This window comes from Eptesicus fuscus, chromosome 11, assembly GCF_027574615.1.
Source record: "Eptesicus fuscus isolate TK198812 chromosome 11, DD_ASM_mEF_20220401, whole genome shotgun sequence".
Taxonomy (NCBI): Eukaryota; Metazoa; Chordata; class Mammalia; order Chiroptera; family Vespertilionidae; genus Eptesicus; species Eptesicus fuscus.
Genome location: NC_072483.1, coordinates 56,633,505 through 56,652,954, shown reverse-complemented (window position 1 = coordinate 56,652,954; position 19,450 = coordinate 56,633,505). Strand labels below are relative to the sequence as shown.

Below are 19,450 nucleotides of genomic sequence, written 5' to 3'. Positions count from 1 at the left end.
TTGTAATAATCTGAACAATAAAGATTTATTAAATTAAAAAGAGAAAGATGGCCCAGGAAACATCTGCATGTAAATAGCCCTCCTGCTTTTTGAAGTTCCAAACCACAGCCCACCCACCCACTTCTCCTTAGCTCACAGTGGTCTATAAGCCCCAACTGCCAGATTTGTTCTAGGCTCCCACATTGTTATGGAACCACCATGTGCACATATATTTAGTTATTTTCTTCTGTTAATCTGTCTCCTGTTAACTTGATTAAGTTAGACCAGCCAGGCGAATTTAGAAGGGTAGAAGGAAAATTTCTTATCTCCCTTACAGCACAAATAGGAATGCATAATACATTCCAAGTCTCAAAGTAGCACAGCTCAAAGGATTTAGAATTAAGATGGACAAAGAAAGGACTTCTCTGTGAATAAAGGTATAGGAAAATGTGCAGGCTAGAAAACAAGTGTTATTTTCAACCAAATACAGTTCAGCATTGCCACATCATGAGATAAAAAGAGGCTGTGGCAAGAGGTAAGGCTAGACAGAGTTGAGGGGGCCTGCTTGTAAACAGCCTTGCACATTGTTTCCAGGGTCTTATTCTGAAGGAATTGAAGCCTATTTGGAGTGCTGTAAAACAAAGAGACACAGGGTCAGATTTGTGTGCTCAGCTGTCAGGGTAGTGGGAAGGCTGATTAGAGAGAGAGAAGATTAAAGTCAAGCTTGGATTGAGTACAAAATTGTTATTGCATATGGACCTATAATGTCAGTTTAATATACAAAAATGATTAGAAACAAAGGTGCTAAGCATTTTGTAGGTCCTTTGGTATAAAATATCATATAAAACCTTTCCATTAACCCTTTGCACTCGCTTGCTTTTTTCTCCATTCCTTTATTCTACTCGGGATTTAATTTTTTAAATACCCCGGATTTTACAAAGCGCGGCAGTAGAATAAAAAACTGGAGTTTCTTTTCATACAAACTTATTTATTTGGATTTTTTTATATTTCTAATTATTGATACATTCAAAGAGTATAAAAAGAGCTGCTACCGATGCTGTGTCGAGTTACACTCGACATCCGAGTGCAAAAGGTTAAGTTATAAGGATCTCTGGATTTTAAAGGGCAAACAGTATAGAAGGGTAAATAGGAAAAAAATGAGACCTATTGCTATTCCAATAGAAAAGCAAAGAACGGCTCATGTGAAAATTTAGCCTTGTAAAGGACAGCGACTTTTCACATGGGAACTCTGCTTTTCTTTTCTTTTCTTTTTTAATATATATTTTATTAATTTTTTACAGAGAGGCAAGGAGAGGGATAGAGAGTTAGAAACATTGATGAGAGAGAAACATCCATCAGCTGCCTCCTGCACACCCTCCACTGGGGATGTGCCTGCAACCAAGGTACATGCCCTTGACCGGAATCGAACCTGGGACCCTTCAGTCCGCAGGCCGATGCTCTATCCACTGAGCCAAACTGGTTAGGGCAACTCTGCTTTTCTTGAGCCTCAATGTCCTTTAAAAGAAAATATCCCATTTAACTTTAAATGGTTTTCTGAGAAAGAAAAACAACAACAACAACAACAAAAAGCTTACACAAGACACACTGCATATATTGAAGCACTATACAAGTATAAGGTGTTATAAACATTACTTTTTCTAATCCCCGATTTAAGTAAAGCAAATGGCCAATCTCCAAGAAGGCTGCATACCTATCACTAATTCTCCATCTATAAAGGGGCAAAACAAAGCTCATCCCAGAAATCATCAGGGTACACTGTATTAAAGATAGGAAGGCAAGCCCATAAAGACAACATCTGCCTATTCTGCTATTAGCCCTTGTTTTTTCTTCCTGGAACTCCATTAGCATTGATAAGAGTGGAGTGTGTATATCTTAGCATGCTAATAGTGTAGCATTAACCTTCCTAAGCACTAATGGATATGATGCACTTAGATTTCTGCAGAGGAAGAGATAGATTTTTCTATTTTAAGGAACTATATACTGATGCAAACATATATTTTACAGTAAACTGACTCACAGAGAAGTTAAAATTGTAATTTGAAGGCCCCTTGATGAAATGGCTCAGTCTAAGATTGGGACAGGAAATATGCAAATGAGCCTTAAGCATCCTTTAGTGCCATAAAGGATATGCTAAAACAAACAAAAGACACGCAATAATGGGTTTATCAAAGAGACATAGGAGTCAATAGAAAAAGCTCCCAATGGCCAAAGATGGAACTATTTGAGCAACAAAATAAAGTAGCATTGAGTTAAAACCCGAAGTGTAAAATATATATCCATGAATCTGTACTAATAAAAGCAAATGATTGAATAAATCAATGTGCAGAGTTCCAAATAATTTTTGTAGATACATATCCTTCGAGGAGGTGGAGCATAATCCCTCCCCCTTAAGCGAGAGTGACACACGGTGACTTCCTTCCAAGAGTACAGAATGGAAAGGGGGCAGAAAAGAGTAACTTGATCGCAGAGAAACTTGACAGACACCACCTCAGCCAGGCGATCAACATCAATAGCAAGAAGTCACGTTGACAGTACGTGCCCTTCATAGCATGCAATGGGAAGGTCACTTTATAGCTAGTCTATCTCCCCAAAACCCATAACCTCAGTCTTATTATGAAAAAAACATCAGACAAATCCCAATACAGGAAAATTCTAGAAAATACCTGCCCAGCACTACACAAAACTGTCGAGTTCATCAAAAATAAGGAAAGATGAGAAACTGTCACAACCAAGAGAAGACATGATGCTAAATGTAACGTGGTGTCCTGGAGAAAGGCAAAAGCTAAACAAACGGGGCTAGGATCTGGACTTCAGTGAATAATAAGGTATCAATATCAGTTTCTTAATTGTGGCAAATGCGCCATTCTCAGGAGACTCACAGGAGAAACTGCTGCAGGGTGTGTGGTGTGGGAACTCTCTGTACGAACATCATTATTTTTCTGTAAATCTAAAACTGTTCTAGAATATAACGTTTCTTTTTTAAAAGTATAATTTGAGCTGTTTTAAAAGTAATATTATTCCCTGCAAAGGCAAAGCTGTGAACCAGAACTTTTAAAATGTAATCAAATGCACAAGGATTTCCAAATGCTTCGGAAAGTGGTGTCTGCGTGGTCCATTAGTGGGGCCTGTTTGGACTTTGCATGGCAGCAGAGGTCTTTGTGATGGATGACTCGCGCAGGACTTGACTGTCCACATTATGGTGTCATCTTAAGTGCTTTGCACATTATAGTGAGCTGGAGGATGGAAGATGGCGAGCCGTGTGCCCCCCTTTTCCACGACTTGGTTTATTGTACTCTGCGGACACATGTGTAAACATGACAGCTCCCTCTGTGATCTGAGAGTGGCCTCTCCCTCCTGTCCCCCAGGGCTAGTGAGTCTCCTCACATCCCTGACAACGCTGTCAAATCCTTATTCGAGGGTTCCTGGTGAGCTCTCCCTGTCTGTTTGAGTGTTGCGTCTCCTAGGCGGGTCTCCCAGAGGGCAGGGACTCCACTCTTCGTCTCTGCGGCCACACCACTTCGATGCAGCACTTGACACACCGTGGAGGCTCATATGTGATTTGTGGCAGATTATTATTCGTGCTTACACAACTGGATTTTACCATTTGCATATCTGGGAAAGACCTAAAGACGCTGTTTAAACCAAATGCAGACGTTCACCTCTTTCCCTGCTTCTAAGGTAGAAAGCAATTTTCAAAGGTGTGTACTATTTATACAGAGGGCTGAAAATTTAAAACATTAATTTTGAAATAAGTAAATATAGAGAGACACAGGAATGGAACTATATTAACAAATAGTGGTCTCCTTGTCAAAATGTAAATGGCACCACAGGAAATTAAGTTTCTTGTCCCAAATTTGAAATTGGCAATTTAATTCATCTTCAGATTCTTTAGACCTTTCAGCCTAAGAATCTATGAAAACTATATTAAAAATATAATGTCCACTCAGACGTGGCATTTTCCTTCTTTACTCTCAGTGTGGATCTCCCAATAAAAGGACATCTTAGTGATTTTCAAGAAGGTGCATTCTCAGATCAGGTCTCTAGACGGACCCTGCCCTCTGCATTCAAAGATAGGAGGAAAGACGAACATCAAACTTGGTGGAAGAAAGTAGACAGAAGTGAGAGAAGTAGATCTGGAAATAGAAGCATATTTGGTTTTTAAAAAAATAAACAAGACTTGTATATATTTAGAATGTTCCTTGTTATCTAGAAATCTGTTAAAACGTGTCTCCAGTTGCATAAATAAGCCCCACCCTACCCAGTAAATAAACGGAGCCAGCACAAACAAAACAGCCATGATTCAGAAAGGCAAATGTGATGACTACCTGGAGAACACCCACGGGGGACAGAGGCGTTTAACAAAGAAGTGCAGCTCGGAGAAGCTCCAAGATCTCACCGCTTTCTCTCCCTACCTTCGATGTTCAATGTGCAGGGAGTGATGAGAGCAGGCTGGTCTATTCCTTTTGAACACTTTTTTAGTCACAATTATAAGAGACTTGAAATCGGAAAGTGAAATAGTCACAACTCGATATCATTATCATTAAGCTACTTACCTTGCTTCATTACAGGCTGAATTTATATGATGTGATTTCCTGCTCATCCCTCTGGCTAGAAATATTTGTTGTATCACCCCCAAATTCATCGGTAACCATCAGCTTATTCTTAAGCTTTATTTGGAATACAAGATTTATTTATTTAACTATCAACACCTCTGAGAGGGCTATTAGTTCGCTGAGAAGTAAGGGACACCATGTCTGAGTGGAAGTGAAAGGTGAAAGATGAAATCCAGAAGTCCACCGGAGACTGGCGCAAATAAAAGTGGAGTGAATGTGGCCAGGCTTGGTAATCCACGTGATTTTTAGGACCAGGCACTCTAACCCCGACTTCGAAATTCCCACTGGGATGAGAGCAAAGCTCCATCAGGTACTTCATTCTCCTCCAAGTCCTTTCATCCCTCCTTCATCGCTTCCCCAGGCTCCTTCCTCCATTCTGCAGGGCTCAGTGGAAATGGAGGAGGGGTGTGCCTGACCCAATCATTCCAAAATTATATCCCACAGAGTGCATGCCTGTTCTAAGCATTCTCTTCACACATTTTGCTTTATTTTGCCCCAAGGTAGTGGTAGGTATTATCTCCTTTTTACTGATGAGGGAAGAGAGGCATGTTCAACTCACTGACTTGCTAAAGCAGAACGGTTAATAAGTTGGTGGTGCTGAGGTTCGAACCCTGATCACTTGTCCCCCCAAAGTCCATGTCCTTTTATGTTGGGTCCCATGAAATTATTTTGATCAACAGCCGTCCTGATTTGAAGACTACCCTTCAGTTAACATTACAGCTCACATCCTTGCCCCAGTCAACTTCTTATTGGACCAGTTTGACTTTTTTTCCCTGCCTGGGCTATTATTTCTTCTTCGCATTTATTGCTTTACTATGAAAAGATGCTAAATGGACATTTAAAATATTAAGATCACAACCATCCTTGAAGAAAAAAAATGTAGAAATTGCAATGCCACATGCATTCTAAGAACAACCTCTGGACACTGAAGTAGCTGAAGTATTTATTCTGTTAGAGAAATTATGAAGAATGAGAGGAGGAAAATATTTTTCATAAGTGCAAGAAAAAAATCTGACTTGCTATGCATTAACAGCGGTAATGTAATATGAAGAGGCCCTGCTATGCAAAGCCATTTTTAGTCAGCTGCTTTGGTTCATGTTCAGATTTTCTTTTAAATCAATAGCACTTGCTCTGCTTGCCTCAATTTGAAGGCAATTGCATTCCAGTAAGACACACATAAACACAGAATGGGGGTGGAAATGAGTCAGTCTTTTCCTGTCCCAAGATTAAAACTTACTTTGCTTTTCTGAAAACATGGCTCAAGCTATCCAACAATAATTGAATTGGCTGTTCTGTAAATTATAGGGCTGACCACCACATAAACAGCAGAGAAGTGCACATGGGTAGTCAGTAGTCAGCTATCATGTTTCTGATAATCTTCAGAACTTTCTACTTATATAATCATAAAGCACTGTAATGGAAAAGTGAGTGATGGAGAAGTGAGTCACTTTCTATGCAAACTTCAACCTCTGTCATTGTATATGTACCATGCATTAGACATTTATGACTCATCCCTATAGATGAAAAATGTGGTCAGCGCAAGATATCTGAAATACGGCAATGTATCTACTAAGAGTGTCACAATATCCTCTGGTGTTAAGGGATGGAATTTCTAGGTGACTTACTAGAGAAAAGATCATTCTAACAGATTAGAGACAAGGTGCTTTTCCTAAGGAAATGATTCATTTGCCAACACTAGTGTTGAGTATATTTTTAAAAACTCATTTAAAAGTATATTTGTAAACATGGCTATGTCTCAAGCATATGTAATCTCTGCAGATATGATAGAGGACAAAATAGACACTGCCACTGTTGCCACATAGATCACTCACATAGGTCACTTCTGGTCTAGCTGGGGAGACAGACACTAAATAAAAAATTGCACTGTGATTACTTGCAATGAAAGAACTCAAGAGAATTGTCTACTGATAGAGAAGTATAGCTATAGAGACTTTAGAATGGGGGGTCAAGGAAAGCTCCTTTCGGGAACTGACCTTTAGGGGCTTGAATAATGAGTAAGAGTTAGCCAACTGAGGAATGACAACAAGGAGTAGACAAGGGTGAATATTCTATGTGAAGGGAGAAATGTGCAACTCTTTCCTGAATCAGCAAAGAGCTTGGTGCATTCAGCAGCTTGCAAAATGCCCATGTACTAGTAGCTGTGATCTAGTGTGTGTGTGTGTGTGGGGCGGGGGGGGGGGGGTCTGTAACCTTTGAAAACTTTGCTCTGGAACAGGGATTTTTATCTAATGGCAATGGGGAGCTATTGAAGAGTTTTAACTGGAAAGCAGCATAAGCACTTTTGTGTGTTAAAAGCTCATTTTGGCCCTGGCCTGGTGGCTCAGTGGGTTGGAGCATCATCCCATGCACCAAAAGGTTATGTGTTTGATTCTGATCAGGGTGCATACCTAGTTTGGGGATTTGATCACTCGTTGGGGCATGTCCGGTCGGTAACCAATTGATATTTCTCTCCCATATTGATCTCTCTCTCTCTCTCTCTCTCTCTCTCTCTCTCTCTCTCTCTCTCTCACACACACACACACACACACAGAGAGAGAGAGAGAAATAAGTAAAACATCCTTCAGTGAGGATTTTTTAAAAGTTCACGTTGGCTACAGTGTAGAAAATGAATGGGAGGCAAAAAGAGAAAGACTAGATGGAGAGTAACCAATTACATCCTGACAAAGAGATGATTGTGACTTGAAATACGGTGGTTGCCCTGGAGATAAAAGAAGAGGAAAGATGAAGAGATACTAATGGGGTGCAATCCACAAGACCTTAGAGAGAGTCTCTGGAAACTCCCAGAACCCAGAAATATACCTACGAAGATGAAAATTCCACTTCCTGAGAAGGCCAACAGTGGAGGACAAGACCATTTGTCTTGGAGAAGATCAAAAGGTCAGTTTTGAACATGTTAATTTTTATCTTATGATCTCTTTGATCTTTATGGGATATCTACGTATGACATAAGAAAGACATGTTAAGTAGGTGATTGGATATATGAGTTCCATCAATCTTTAGATTTGTTGCTGCAGAATCACTTTAAACATTTGATGATCTGACTCCACCCCAGGACTAATATATTAGAATCTTCAAGAGAAATAGCCAATTTAATACCACGAGGTTAAATGCGGTGAAAATATTCAGTTATCACTAAATAGTTGCACTAGTTAAACTTTAAGCTTCCTGACAACTTTGAGTGCCTACAAATGTATGACTAGAAAGATGGCCAGACTGAATATTAAATCTGTTATTACTTTCTAGGAGTGAATGTGCTACACATACCGTAAAACACCGTGGAAAAGGAAAGCTATATCTAGGTCCTTCTATTTACATTCCCATGTTTGTATCATATGATGCTGCCCCCTTGGCCATTAACTAATTGATCCAGGAACCAGGTCCTAGCCAAAGGCAACCATGTGATTGTTCCAGTGGTCTGTAAGATGATCTTTCTTAAGAATCCAGCCCAATGTTGCATCATTTTGGATGGTAACTAATTTACCAAATCAGATTTTATCCTGACTAGAGGAAAGGGGAGTGGGAAAAAGTATAACAGAAAAATACAAAAGCATCTCGATAAGTAGAAACACAAAAGTTAAGGGAGAATCAGGCAGAGAGAGGCAGGGAGAAACAGAAGCAGAGTCATGGGTGTGACAATTAGTAGGACAAAGCTCAAGAGATACCTGCTTCTGATCAGATGACAATGTGGCTAGATTCCCCAGTTCATTACAGTTTATTTATTCAACAAGTATTTATTGAGTACCTACTATGTGCCTGGCACTGTTCTAGGTACTAGGCATATTCAAATGAACAAAATAATTGTCATTGACATCTCATTCTAGGTACATCAAATTGAGTGTTATGGGAAAAAATAAGGCAGTATGTAAGGACATAGATAGGGATGGTAGAAGGGGCAATTTCCAGGAAAGAAAGGCCTCTCTGAGAAGGTAACATTAGCTGAGCCACAATAGATAAAGAGCATTCCAGGAAGAAAAAAATGAGAAGTACAAATGCTTTTAAATGCAAGTCTGTTGAAATGTTTAACAGCAAAATAGTTCATAATGTTGGACACCAACAAACAAGGGATAGTGCGAAAGAAGATGAGGTCAAAGAGGGAGGCCAATGCAACTCATTCAGGGACTTGTAAGCCATGGTTGAAGCCTTAACTTTATTCTGAATGTTGTCACAGGAAGCCATTGAGGATTTTGAGCAAGGGGATGGCATGATCACATTTATGAGTTAGAGGAATTACTCAGGCTTCTATTTGGAGACTGTAGAGGAGCAAGAGAGAAATCAGGGAGACCAGTAAGAAGGCTACTCCAGAAACCCAGGCAAGAAAGAATGGTGCCTTGTACAAAGTAGAAGCAGTAGAAAATATAGAAAGCAGTCAGGTAAGGCATGCATTCTGAAATTAGAGCTAACAAATGTAGACAACGGGTTGGATAAGGGAATGGAGTTAAGGATTACACAAAGGTTTTGATTCTCAACAGCTGAATACAATTTATTGAGAAGAGGAAAACAAACAAACAAACAAAAAGAGCCAATGACTTTGGTTTTGGACATATTAAATTTGAGAAACTTAATAACATTCAAATGGAGAAATTTGGTAGCTAGTTGGAAATGGGGGTGTGAAGTTCAGGAAATATGTCAGGACTGCAAATATAAATTCGGGAGTCATCAGCATATCAGTCCTGAGAGTGTGCCTGTTAAAATGGTTTCCTCTGCTCTATTTCCCTCCTCCCCGCTGTTGTACCTTCATATAAAACTCTAATTATAGGCGGTAGCCTGGCCATGTCTGTTTCCTGAAACCTGGTTGAACCATAAGTAACATAGCAACGAAAAAAAAAAAAATGAATGCAAGAGCTAGAAGACTAGCTTGTGTATGCATTACTTGAAATTGTGCATAGGTGGGATGCCTCCTGCCACTTTGGCATCTGTACCCAGTAACTTTTTATTATTATTATTGATTTCAGAGAGGAAGGGAGGGGGAGAGAAAGATAGGAACATCAATGATGAGAGAGAATCATTGATCGGTTGCCTCCAGCACACCTCCCACTGGGGATTGAGCCTGCAACCCAAGCATGTGCCCTTGACTGGAATCAAACCCGGGACCTCTCAGTCCACAACAGGTCGATGTTCTATCCACTGAGCCAAACCAGCCAGGGCCCCAGTAACTCTTCATAACCTAATAAGAGAGGAGAATAAAGGAGTCTTGCTATTTGTTTTTGTTTTGTTTTACTAAGCAGCTTACTCACTGAGTCCTTCATGAAGCCCTAATTGTCCTTTTTGTCAGAGTGATTCTTTTTCAGAACTCTTAATCCTATCTGTTGCTGCTTTGCTCTCCCAGAAAATGCTTTTACCCTCAATAATTGCATGTTCCAATGCAATTTGAAGAATTATACACTTCAGAGCAATTGTACTATTGTATTTAGCATCTCAATAACATTTCCTTTGCTAATTCATCTTTCTTATTATTAAAGCTTCTTATTTTGCTAAATTTCGTCTTGGAATATTTACTTCTAGTTCTTAGGGACAGGTAGACTGAATAAAACATGTGGATTTAGCTTTCTCTTTTATCAGGAGCAGGAGACTTATCTAGGTATTTACTAGTTATAAGTGAGGATCTATCTAATTGGCTTGTAATAACACCTTCATAGTCTCTTAAAAGAAATACTTTATTTCTCAAGCCTTTAACTCATGACCAGAAATGACTAATATTGAATGACCATCCTGGAGTGCTTGATAGTAGTAAAAATATATGTAAAAATGTGCAATATAACTAAATTTCTTAAATGTTTGGATCCCACATTCTTATGATATTTGAGAACTAAATATAATGAAAACCACAAGCCCTTGGGGCCTTGGTTTTAAGATTTCTCTTTAAAAATAATGCTATTATTCTCTGAGGACATGAGAACAGTATTACTTTATTTAGTTAAGCTAACCAAAAATAGAACAGAGGAAATCATTAAATGAGTAAACATATATCTTTCAGTGTGGCCCATTCATGATATGTCTTAAAAGTACAAGATGACTTACATTAGAGAAAATATCTCAAAAATGATACATTTATCATCGGAGAGGAATGCCTGATAGTCTCAATAATTACTCTGGCATAAACTACAATACTGGTGGTTGTGTTATGTACTGCAGTCTCACGAACAAGCAAACATAGTGTTTTATAGCAGCACAGGAAGGAAGTTTACTGAAAAGTAGCTCTTAATGTGTCCATTTATATCCCACCTCCCTGAAAAGGCCTCAAGTCTAGAGAGAATACAGAGTGGAAAATTTCACTCTCAATTTAGACATCTCTCCAGACTCCTGGGGAAGATGCTCGCTGGCTTCTGCTGTGGCTGACACCGAGCTGGAGATGACATGACGACCCCCTGGGCCAACGGCTCCAGGCCAGACTGGAACATGAGCTACTGGACTGGACACATTCTGCCTGATGTCAGGAACATTTTGGTGTGAGAAATAAAAGAAGCCTTTCCTGGAATTGATGTTGGTCAAAATTCTGATACACTTAGATGTTCTTTTAGCAGTTCCAATTTTAGGGAGAAATTCTGGGGAAATGCCAGAATCTGAGTTAGCATTCTTAGTTGTTATTCCAACAGCTGTTATATGTTCAGCGAATAGCTGTCTGATTGGGTTTCTTAGCACCGCTCCCGACACAAGGCAATGAGGCAGCACTCTATATTAAATCTGACCAAAATTCTACTTTGTGTAAGCCAAGAAAAAAGAAAATGACACTCATCTGCCAATACTGGCAAGAGTAATTAGGGATTCTGGGAAAAATACCTTCAAGAAAAAATATGCGAGGAAGGGTTAAAGAAAGACCTTTGTCATTATTTTGGAAAATCTGAATTTCCAGGCAGATTCTAAGACATCTCTAGTTATCCCTTCTTCAACCACCTATTTTATCTTGATGAAACCAAGTTTTAAGTAGATAAAGTATCTTGCTAAAATTCACAGTACTGAGCTGTCGAGCTGAGACGAGATCTAGGTTATTCTCGAGCATATGGTCCTTGAGAGCAGACAGTCTGTGAGCTATGAACTCAACACGCGCACAACCCGAAGCAGTACCTGCACCGTAAGTACCTTTCATGGTGGGTGCTGAGTACACACTCTGCTTCCTCTGCTTAGGAGATGCGTCCTGTGACTGTGGACAAAAAGAAAAAGAAAAAGTCTGGTATCTGTGAAAAGACAATGCCACCAGCCCTGTAAGGGAAATAGACGCTGTGCTGCATTTCAAAGAGCTTTCTGATGTCCCCCCTCAGGAAATAGAACTCATTAATCAATGAGAAATTATAGACATGTTCAATGATATTACAGTATTAAAATACATATGAAGCTATAGGGTATATTTTACCATAAAACTCTTCATCCATTGCAGTGTTAAAATTGCTTTTTATTTTTTCCTCTAATAACATTATTTTATTTCTAAAAGGAAGAGAAAAAGAGACACTAATCCTCTCCATTTCAAAGAAAAAACATAAATGCCAGGACAAAATATACTCCAAAAGCTATGTCCATGGGAGGATTATCCTATTCCTAGGATTGTCAAATGGTTCTGATGGAATAATAAGGCATTGGTCAGTAATACCAGTCAATCTATAACCCTCTGGAATTGATAGGTTCAATCTAACATCTACATGTACTTGGAATTACAATGTTAAGATAATATTTTTTTCTATGTTCAAAAGATAAATCCTTTTCTAACAAAACGGCTATATGACACTCTTACCTAAGCACATTGGGTCGGGATTTCTTTCTCTCAGACGACTCTTGAACAGTGCAGGGGTAAGGGACACCGAGGCCCCACCCAGTTGACTTGACTCCCCCAAATTTACCTGTAATCAGCCTTTCAGATGAGCAGATTAAACCAAACACTTAAGAAAAAAAAGTATTTTTGATCCAGGGTGGGGAATCTGGAGTTGGGAAATTGACTTGAGAATGGGAAAATACTGTTTGCAACCTGCAGTTGGTTGAATCTGTGTATGCAAAACCCATGGGTTGGAAGTGTCATCTGTATTCATTGAAGAAAATCCACATACAAATGGACTTACACAGGTCATATCCATGCTGGGTATGTGTATATATATATAATATTATTTATATAACATCTATGTGGTCTATACTCAAATCAGACTATGTCAGACTCCTTTTTAATATTGTGTCAATTTGTATCTTAATATGTAAAATGTAGGGTTTTTAAGTGTCTGGAGCAATTATTTTTGCTTTGAAAAACTCAAGTATAAATAGTTACAAGATACTTTTGGGGAATTATTCTACATTTCTCATGTATATTAGAAAGAACATAATGTACAGTCTAAAAAAACACACTTAGAAACTGTTTCACAAAGTTGAAAATAGAAATTGAGGCATATTTCCTGGTACATACTAAGGCTTAATTGTTCTTAAAGTATCATCACAATGTTGGTATTTAGCTGATGCAAAAACAATCTATTAAAAAGCAAAAAAAATAATTATTGGTTAACAAAATTATATAGGTATCAAAACTTAATTTAATGTAATAATTTAATTTATTGAATTAATTACATTTAAAAATTTTAATTTTAAAATTATATTTTGTCACTGTAAGATATAGTTGTGTAGAAATATAGAACAAGAAATATATTGACAAGTAAAATCTATTGAAAATAAACAAAAAATATTGAAAAATGTCTTAACATAATAGTTCATTTAGCAAATTAAGTGGATCTTAAATAAACACTAGTATTATTTTTTTAAGTAAAAAAATTCAAACAAATAATTGCCAAATCCATATCAACCAAACAAATGGTATAAGCAAGTTTCTCCAGAACGGAATGTTTGGTAATAGTTCATTACGCAGAGGTGCAGGCAGGGGGACTCTGCAAAACGAAATGTAAACATGTGTATGACTGACATGAGTGTAGACATGTGAATGATTGACATTTCTGGTGTACCTCTACTGTATTCAGTTCCATCCTATTCCAGGATTTCTTATATATTTATTTTCACACACATATTCAAAGATCAAGTAGAAAATTAACTCTTTAGGAAAGTGTATTTTGTAACAGTAATAAAAGTTAAGTAATAAAAACTATGTTTATGTGAGAGTTCAGTCTCCAAAACATTTTCACATATATAATTTCATTACCTTTTTAGTATTTTGATATTTTGTTCTTTCTACATTTTTCTGACTATGTACTATATGCCTACTTATGCAGCCTTTGGGAAATTGACTTCTAAATCGGCATGCAACTTATTAAATATTTGGCTCATTTCTGGGTGCAAGTTTACTCACTTCCTTGCATTCTTTATATTCTACATCACCAGTTTCCCTAGCCTCTCTTGGCTCCTAGTCTCTATTTGAACTCCTAGATGTGTGTTTGGAGACTTTGGCCTCATGATCTGCTCTTGCCTTCACATACCAGATGCTTTAGGAGATGCCTGTCCCCCTTCTCTTTGCTCCAGAATTCCAACATTGGCTGTCTTCAGCCTGTGATGGTGCTTTGCCATTAGTCACTAAATTGAAATTATCGATACCATATCTTGCCACTAAAAGCAATAGTTTATTTGTGAACTTTTTTCAAGGGTATTTCATAGATATAGAATTAAGGTAACCTACAGACGGAGACTTAATGGCACATTTTACTATATGTTCATCACAATTATATTGATTTCATATTTTATATCACAAAATCGAATTATAAGAAAACTTACTTCTGCTTGCATGTTGGTCACCCTCTTGTCATCTATTTCTGCAAGAGAAGTAGGTGTAATTTATTAGAAAGGTGATATTCTTTCTTATAATATCATTAATATTTTCAGTAACACAGATCAAAATGATTTAATAATTGTATATGCAAATAGACTGAACAGCAGAATAACTGAACAACCAAACAACCGAACAACCAGTTGCTATGATGTGCGCTGACCACCAGGAGGTGCGCGCAGAACATGGCAGGCGTCGGCCACAGCGGGATGGTGGAGCAGATGAGCGGGGGTGCCAGACCAAGGTGGGGTGCCAGTCACTGTCATCGGGGCAAGCCTCTGATGATTACTGAAAATTTTTGCTCCCGCACACTGAGGTCCCGTCTGGCACTTGCACCTGCTGCTGGTGCCAGAGCTGCTGCTCGCACCTGCCAACGCCATCAGTGGGTGCAAGCAGCGGCTGCCTGCCTTCCTGATTGCCCCTAACCGCTTCTGCCTGCCAGCCTGATTGATGCCTAACCACTCCCCTGCCAGCCTGATTGATGCCTAACTGCTCCCCTGCCAGCCTGTTTGCCCCTAACTGCCATCCCCTGCAAGCCTGGTCACCCCTAACTGTCCTCCCTTGCAGGCCTGGTCACCCCTAACTGCTCTCCCCTGCAGGCCTGGGTCCCCCCCAACTGCCCTTCCTGCAGGTCCAGTCACCCCCAACTTCCCTCCTCTGCCGGCCTGGTCACCCCTAACTGCCCTCCCCTGCAGGCTTGATCGCCCCCAACTGCCCTCCCTTGCAGGCCTGGTCCCTCCCAACTGCCCTCCCCTGCTGGCCATCTTGTGGTGGCCATCTTGTGTCCACATGGGGGCAGGATCTTTGACCACATGGGGGCAGCCATCTTGTGTGTTGGAGTGATGGTCAATCTGTATATTACTCTTTTATTAGATAGGATAGAGGCCTGGTGCATGGGTGGGGGCCAGCTAGTTTGCCCTGAAGGGTGTCCCAGATCAGGGTGGGGGTTCCCTTGGGGCATGGGGCAGCTTGGGCGAGGGGCCTGTGGTGGTTTGCAGGCTGGCCACGCCCCCTGGTGACCCAAGCAGAGGCCCTGGTATCTGGGATTTATTTATCTTCTACAATTGAAACTTTGTAGCCTTAAGCGGAGGCCAAAGCCAGGCCAGGGCTGCAGAAGCTTGGCTTCCTCCATCACTAGGGGGAACCCTAGCCTCCTGCTCTCTCCAGCTCCGTGGCTGCCGCCAATCTTGTTGGGATTTATTTATCTTCTATAATTGAAACTTTGTAGCCTGGAGTGGAGGCCTGGGCCAGCCAGGGTGTGCGGAAAGCTTGGCTTCCTCCATCGCCGGGGAAACCCAAGCCTTCCTCCTGCTCTCTGTGGCCACAGCCATCTTGGTTGGGTTAATTTGCATACTCACTCCTGATTGGCTGGTGGGTGTGGCTTGTGGGTGTAATGGAGTGATGGTTAATTTGCATATTACTCTTTTATTAGATAGGCTAGTAAGAGACCAAAATAACCAAGCAACTAGAATGAAGAGTATATATAACTATTGTTTATTCTAATATTATTATCTTGGTTACTAGCTTTTAAAAATATATGACTTTTATCTCTCTTATACATCTTCTCTGCCTTCCAGCCACCTCATACAAACACACACATACACACACACACACACACACACACACACACACACACACACACTGCATGCTCATACGGTACACTGGGAAAACATAGAGACACAACATACAGATACAAACACAATGTTCTCTCTAATTTGTACCAAGGGGGTTATAACTGAAGGGGGAGACCCAAAAAATATATATGCACACTTCTCCAGCTCTTTATTCTGTACAAAAACATTAAATAGACTTCATAATATCTCCATATTCTCCTCAGGGCCTCAACTTGTGATTCCCTAGCCTATACCAGAAATGTTTAGAAAGCCAAGTCATCAATGAAATATAAGGATAAATTCCTGTCTTTAAATACTGTTTAGCTTTCTCATTAAATAAAAATAAATACTATATTGAGTAAGGTGGAACACAATCAGTAAATACGTGAAAGATTTTTTAAATGATGGTCCATAATCTAAAACTACAAATATTCTGAAATAGGCTATTGTACCTATTTTAGCTTTCTTAACTATATTTTTCCCTTTTTTAAGGGTCATTTGGTCTGAAAGAAGAAATTCCTTGCTTTGAGAGACAATTATATAAGTCATCTAAGCATAATGTTTCAAAGAATATTGCTGTCATTGAAGATGGAGATGGGGATAAAAATAGCCTAGAAGGTTTGAGTATTGATTAGTTAGAATACTCTTGAGACATTTAAATTCATGGAAGGAATAGGACATACTCAAGTCAAAGCAAATCAGACAAAAGTACAAAGCAAGCCAAGAATAGATCATGAATTTTTTTTAGATCCAGTGAAGTAAGTACTTTTCTATTTTCCTTAATAGATTGTTATTAAATTGGGGAGGTTATGTAGATATGCACATAAACTGCAAATACAATTGTCTCTTTTTAATTTAATTTAATTTTTTCCATCACCATTTATCCCCTTTATGCCTTCTTCCACTCTCCTGCCACACTGTTGTCCATGTCCATGAATTATCTCTCTCTTTTTTTTCTTTTTTGCTTAATCCCTCCACCATACCCCCCAACACCCTTCCACCTCCATCAGAGCTGTCTGCCTGCTCTGATTTTGAGAAGACTAGTTGTAATAAAAAGTGCTTATAAAAATAAAGTCTAAAAGAGAAGGAAATAATGAAGACCATGATCAAAGAATAAGGAAAAGTTTCTGAACAGCAACAGAGTGAGTACTACAAAAACTAAGATGTGTGCAAAATATAAAGAGATAGAGAACCAAGGAAAGACTAGAGAATCTTGGTTGCAGCTGGCCGAGAAATTTGTTTCTTGATGAAAACACTAGAGAGCACATATAATTCCTAATATGATTCTTCTACTTTTTTGTCTTGACCATAGACAAGTTTCTTAATTTCATGAGCTTTGGGGTTTTTCCTATCTGTGAAGTGGGGTTGGGAAAGCATAATAATTCTCTGCCTTCCTCATTTCATCCTAAGCTTGTTTTTAGGAATAAAAAATATGAAAAAATTGGAGCATAACTCCCCACTCCTTAAGTATGGGGTGCACATACAGAAAGGAGATATAAATATTATAAACCCCTAATAATAGACCATCAAAATATATTAAGCAAAAACTGATGGAATTAAAAGGATAGTTCTACAATAATCGTTGGAGATTTTGATACCTCATTCTCAATAATGGGTCAAACAACCAGAAAGAAGACAAGTAAGAAAATAGAGGTTGTTAACGACATAATTAATGAAATGGGCAAAATAGACAGTAATAGGACATTTACTCTATGATAGCATACACAATTCTTCTCAAGTGCACATTGGGATATTTTCCAGAATAGACCACAAATTAAATCTCAATAGATGTAAAAAGATATATATCATAAAAGTATCTTCTCCAACCACAATAAGATTAAGTTAGAAATCAATAACAGCAGTAAAACTAGAAAATTTAGAAATGTGTAGAAATTAAACAACACACTCTTAAATAACCAATGGATCAAAGAAAAAATCATAAACACAGAAAACCAGAGCTCAAGGGATACAGCAAAGGTAGTGCTAAGAGGAAAATTTATAGCTATCACTTCCTATATTAAAAATATTAAAATCAGCAACTTAACTTTACAATTTAAGGAAGTAGAAAAAAAAAGAACAAGCTAAATGCAAATCTGAAGGCCTGAGAACCAGGGAGATTGATAGTTTAAGTCCTGGTCCAAGTCCCTTGAGCATTCAGGCTTACACCAGAATTCTTACAATTGCCACCGCTGCCTAGTTCTCAGGCCTTCACATTTGGACTGGAGCTATACCACTGGCAGATGACAGATCGTGGGACATCGTGGTCTCTATCATAATGTGAGCCTATCCCTCATAATAAATCTCTTTCCATATATCTATTTATATCCTATTAGTTCTGTTTCTCTGGAGAACCCTAACTAATATACTCATCAAAAACAAGGAAAGCATGAGAAAGTGTCAGAGCCTAAAAGAGTCTAAGGAAGCATGACAACTAAATGTAATGGGGTATCCTGAAAAAGAGCATTGGGTAAACACTAAGGCAATCTGAATGAACTATGGATTTCAGTTAATATGTCAATATTGGGTGATTAATTATAACAATATAACACTGTAATGACTAAAGCAAAATGTTAATAATAGGGGAAACTCTGTGATGAGGGGGATAAATGGAAATTCAGTGTGCCCCCTGTGGAATTTTTCTCTAAAGCTAAAAATCTTCATCTGTCAATAAATAAAATAAAATAAAGAAAAATCAGGAAGCATGAATAAAAAACACGCTATGAATATGCTTTGCTATTGCTGTTCGGATTCTGTATGTGATTTGAATGACACCAGAAAGTCATTATTAGAAAGTAAGTAAGTAATGTAACTGAAAGGAAGTTCATGAAAAAAATATATCATTTTTAAAAATGTTATATGGGACTAATTAAAAAGATGAGATGAAAAGGTAGGATAAAGGTTATAAAGAGAAATTTTCAATGTTCAATTAAAGTTGTTGAAAGGTTATGTAAGCAAGGATATGTTAGTGAAAAATGAGGAGTGAAATGATTTCTAAGTAAGTCCAGTGATAATGGGAGCTCTTTACTTTTATTTATTTACTGATTAAATGTTGAAAGAGAAGGGACAAAGTGTAAAATAAAATACTAGTCGTACCTGTTTGATTATACCTCCCCCCGGCTGGCTGCTTCTGTGTGTTTGTTCCTCATACCCAAATGCTCCTTCCCTCAATACTACTATTCCCCGAAGTTCCATCTTCTCTGGAAACACTCACCCAATTCATGTCTCCCTCTTCTCAATTAGAAGTCATCTCTTCCAGCCAATAACCACAGCACTTTCTCTATGGCTGTCACGTAGTATTCATCATTATAAATGCTGTACTGAGGTCATTATTGTTTTATCCTCAAATAATGTGTGAAGAAATGAGGATTAGCCTCCATGTTTGATTTTCCACAGCTCTTAGCACGGTAGCATAGCTGACACATAATAACAGGTTATCAAATAAATATATTTTAAAGCTTATGTTT

At 38.6% G+C, this 19,450-nt stretch overlaps 1 protein-coding gene across 2 annotated transcripts in view; it reads right to left on the bottom strand.

Annotated features, from left to right (window-relative positions):
• Positions 1–19,450, bottom strand: part of PPP1R1C (protein phosphatase 1 regulatory inhibitor subunit 1C) — a 113,079-nt gene that overhangs the window by 36,334 nt on the left and 57,295 nt on the right. For both annotated transcript variants that reach the window (XM_054723216.1, XM_008138497.3), the window contains exons 3-4: positions 14,322–14,359; positions 11,712–11,772 (exon numbers count right to left, since the gene is read on the bottom strand). In XM_054723216.1, the coding sequence (XP_054579191.1) occupies positions 11,712–11,772; positions 14,322–14,359 (99 nt within the window). The remainder of the gene's footprint in view (positions 1–11,711; positions 11,773–14,321; positions 14,360–19,450) is intronic.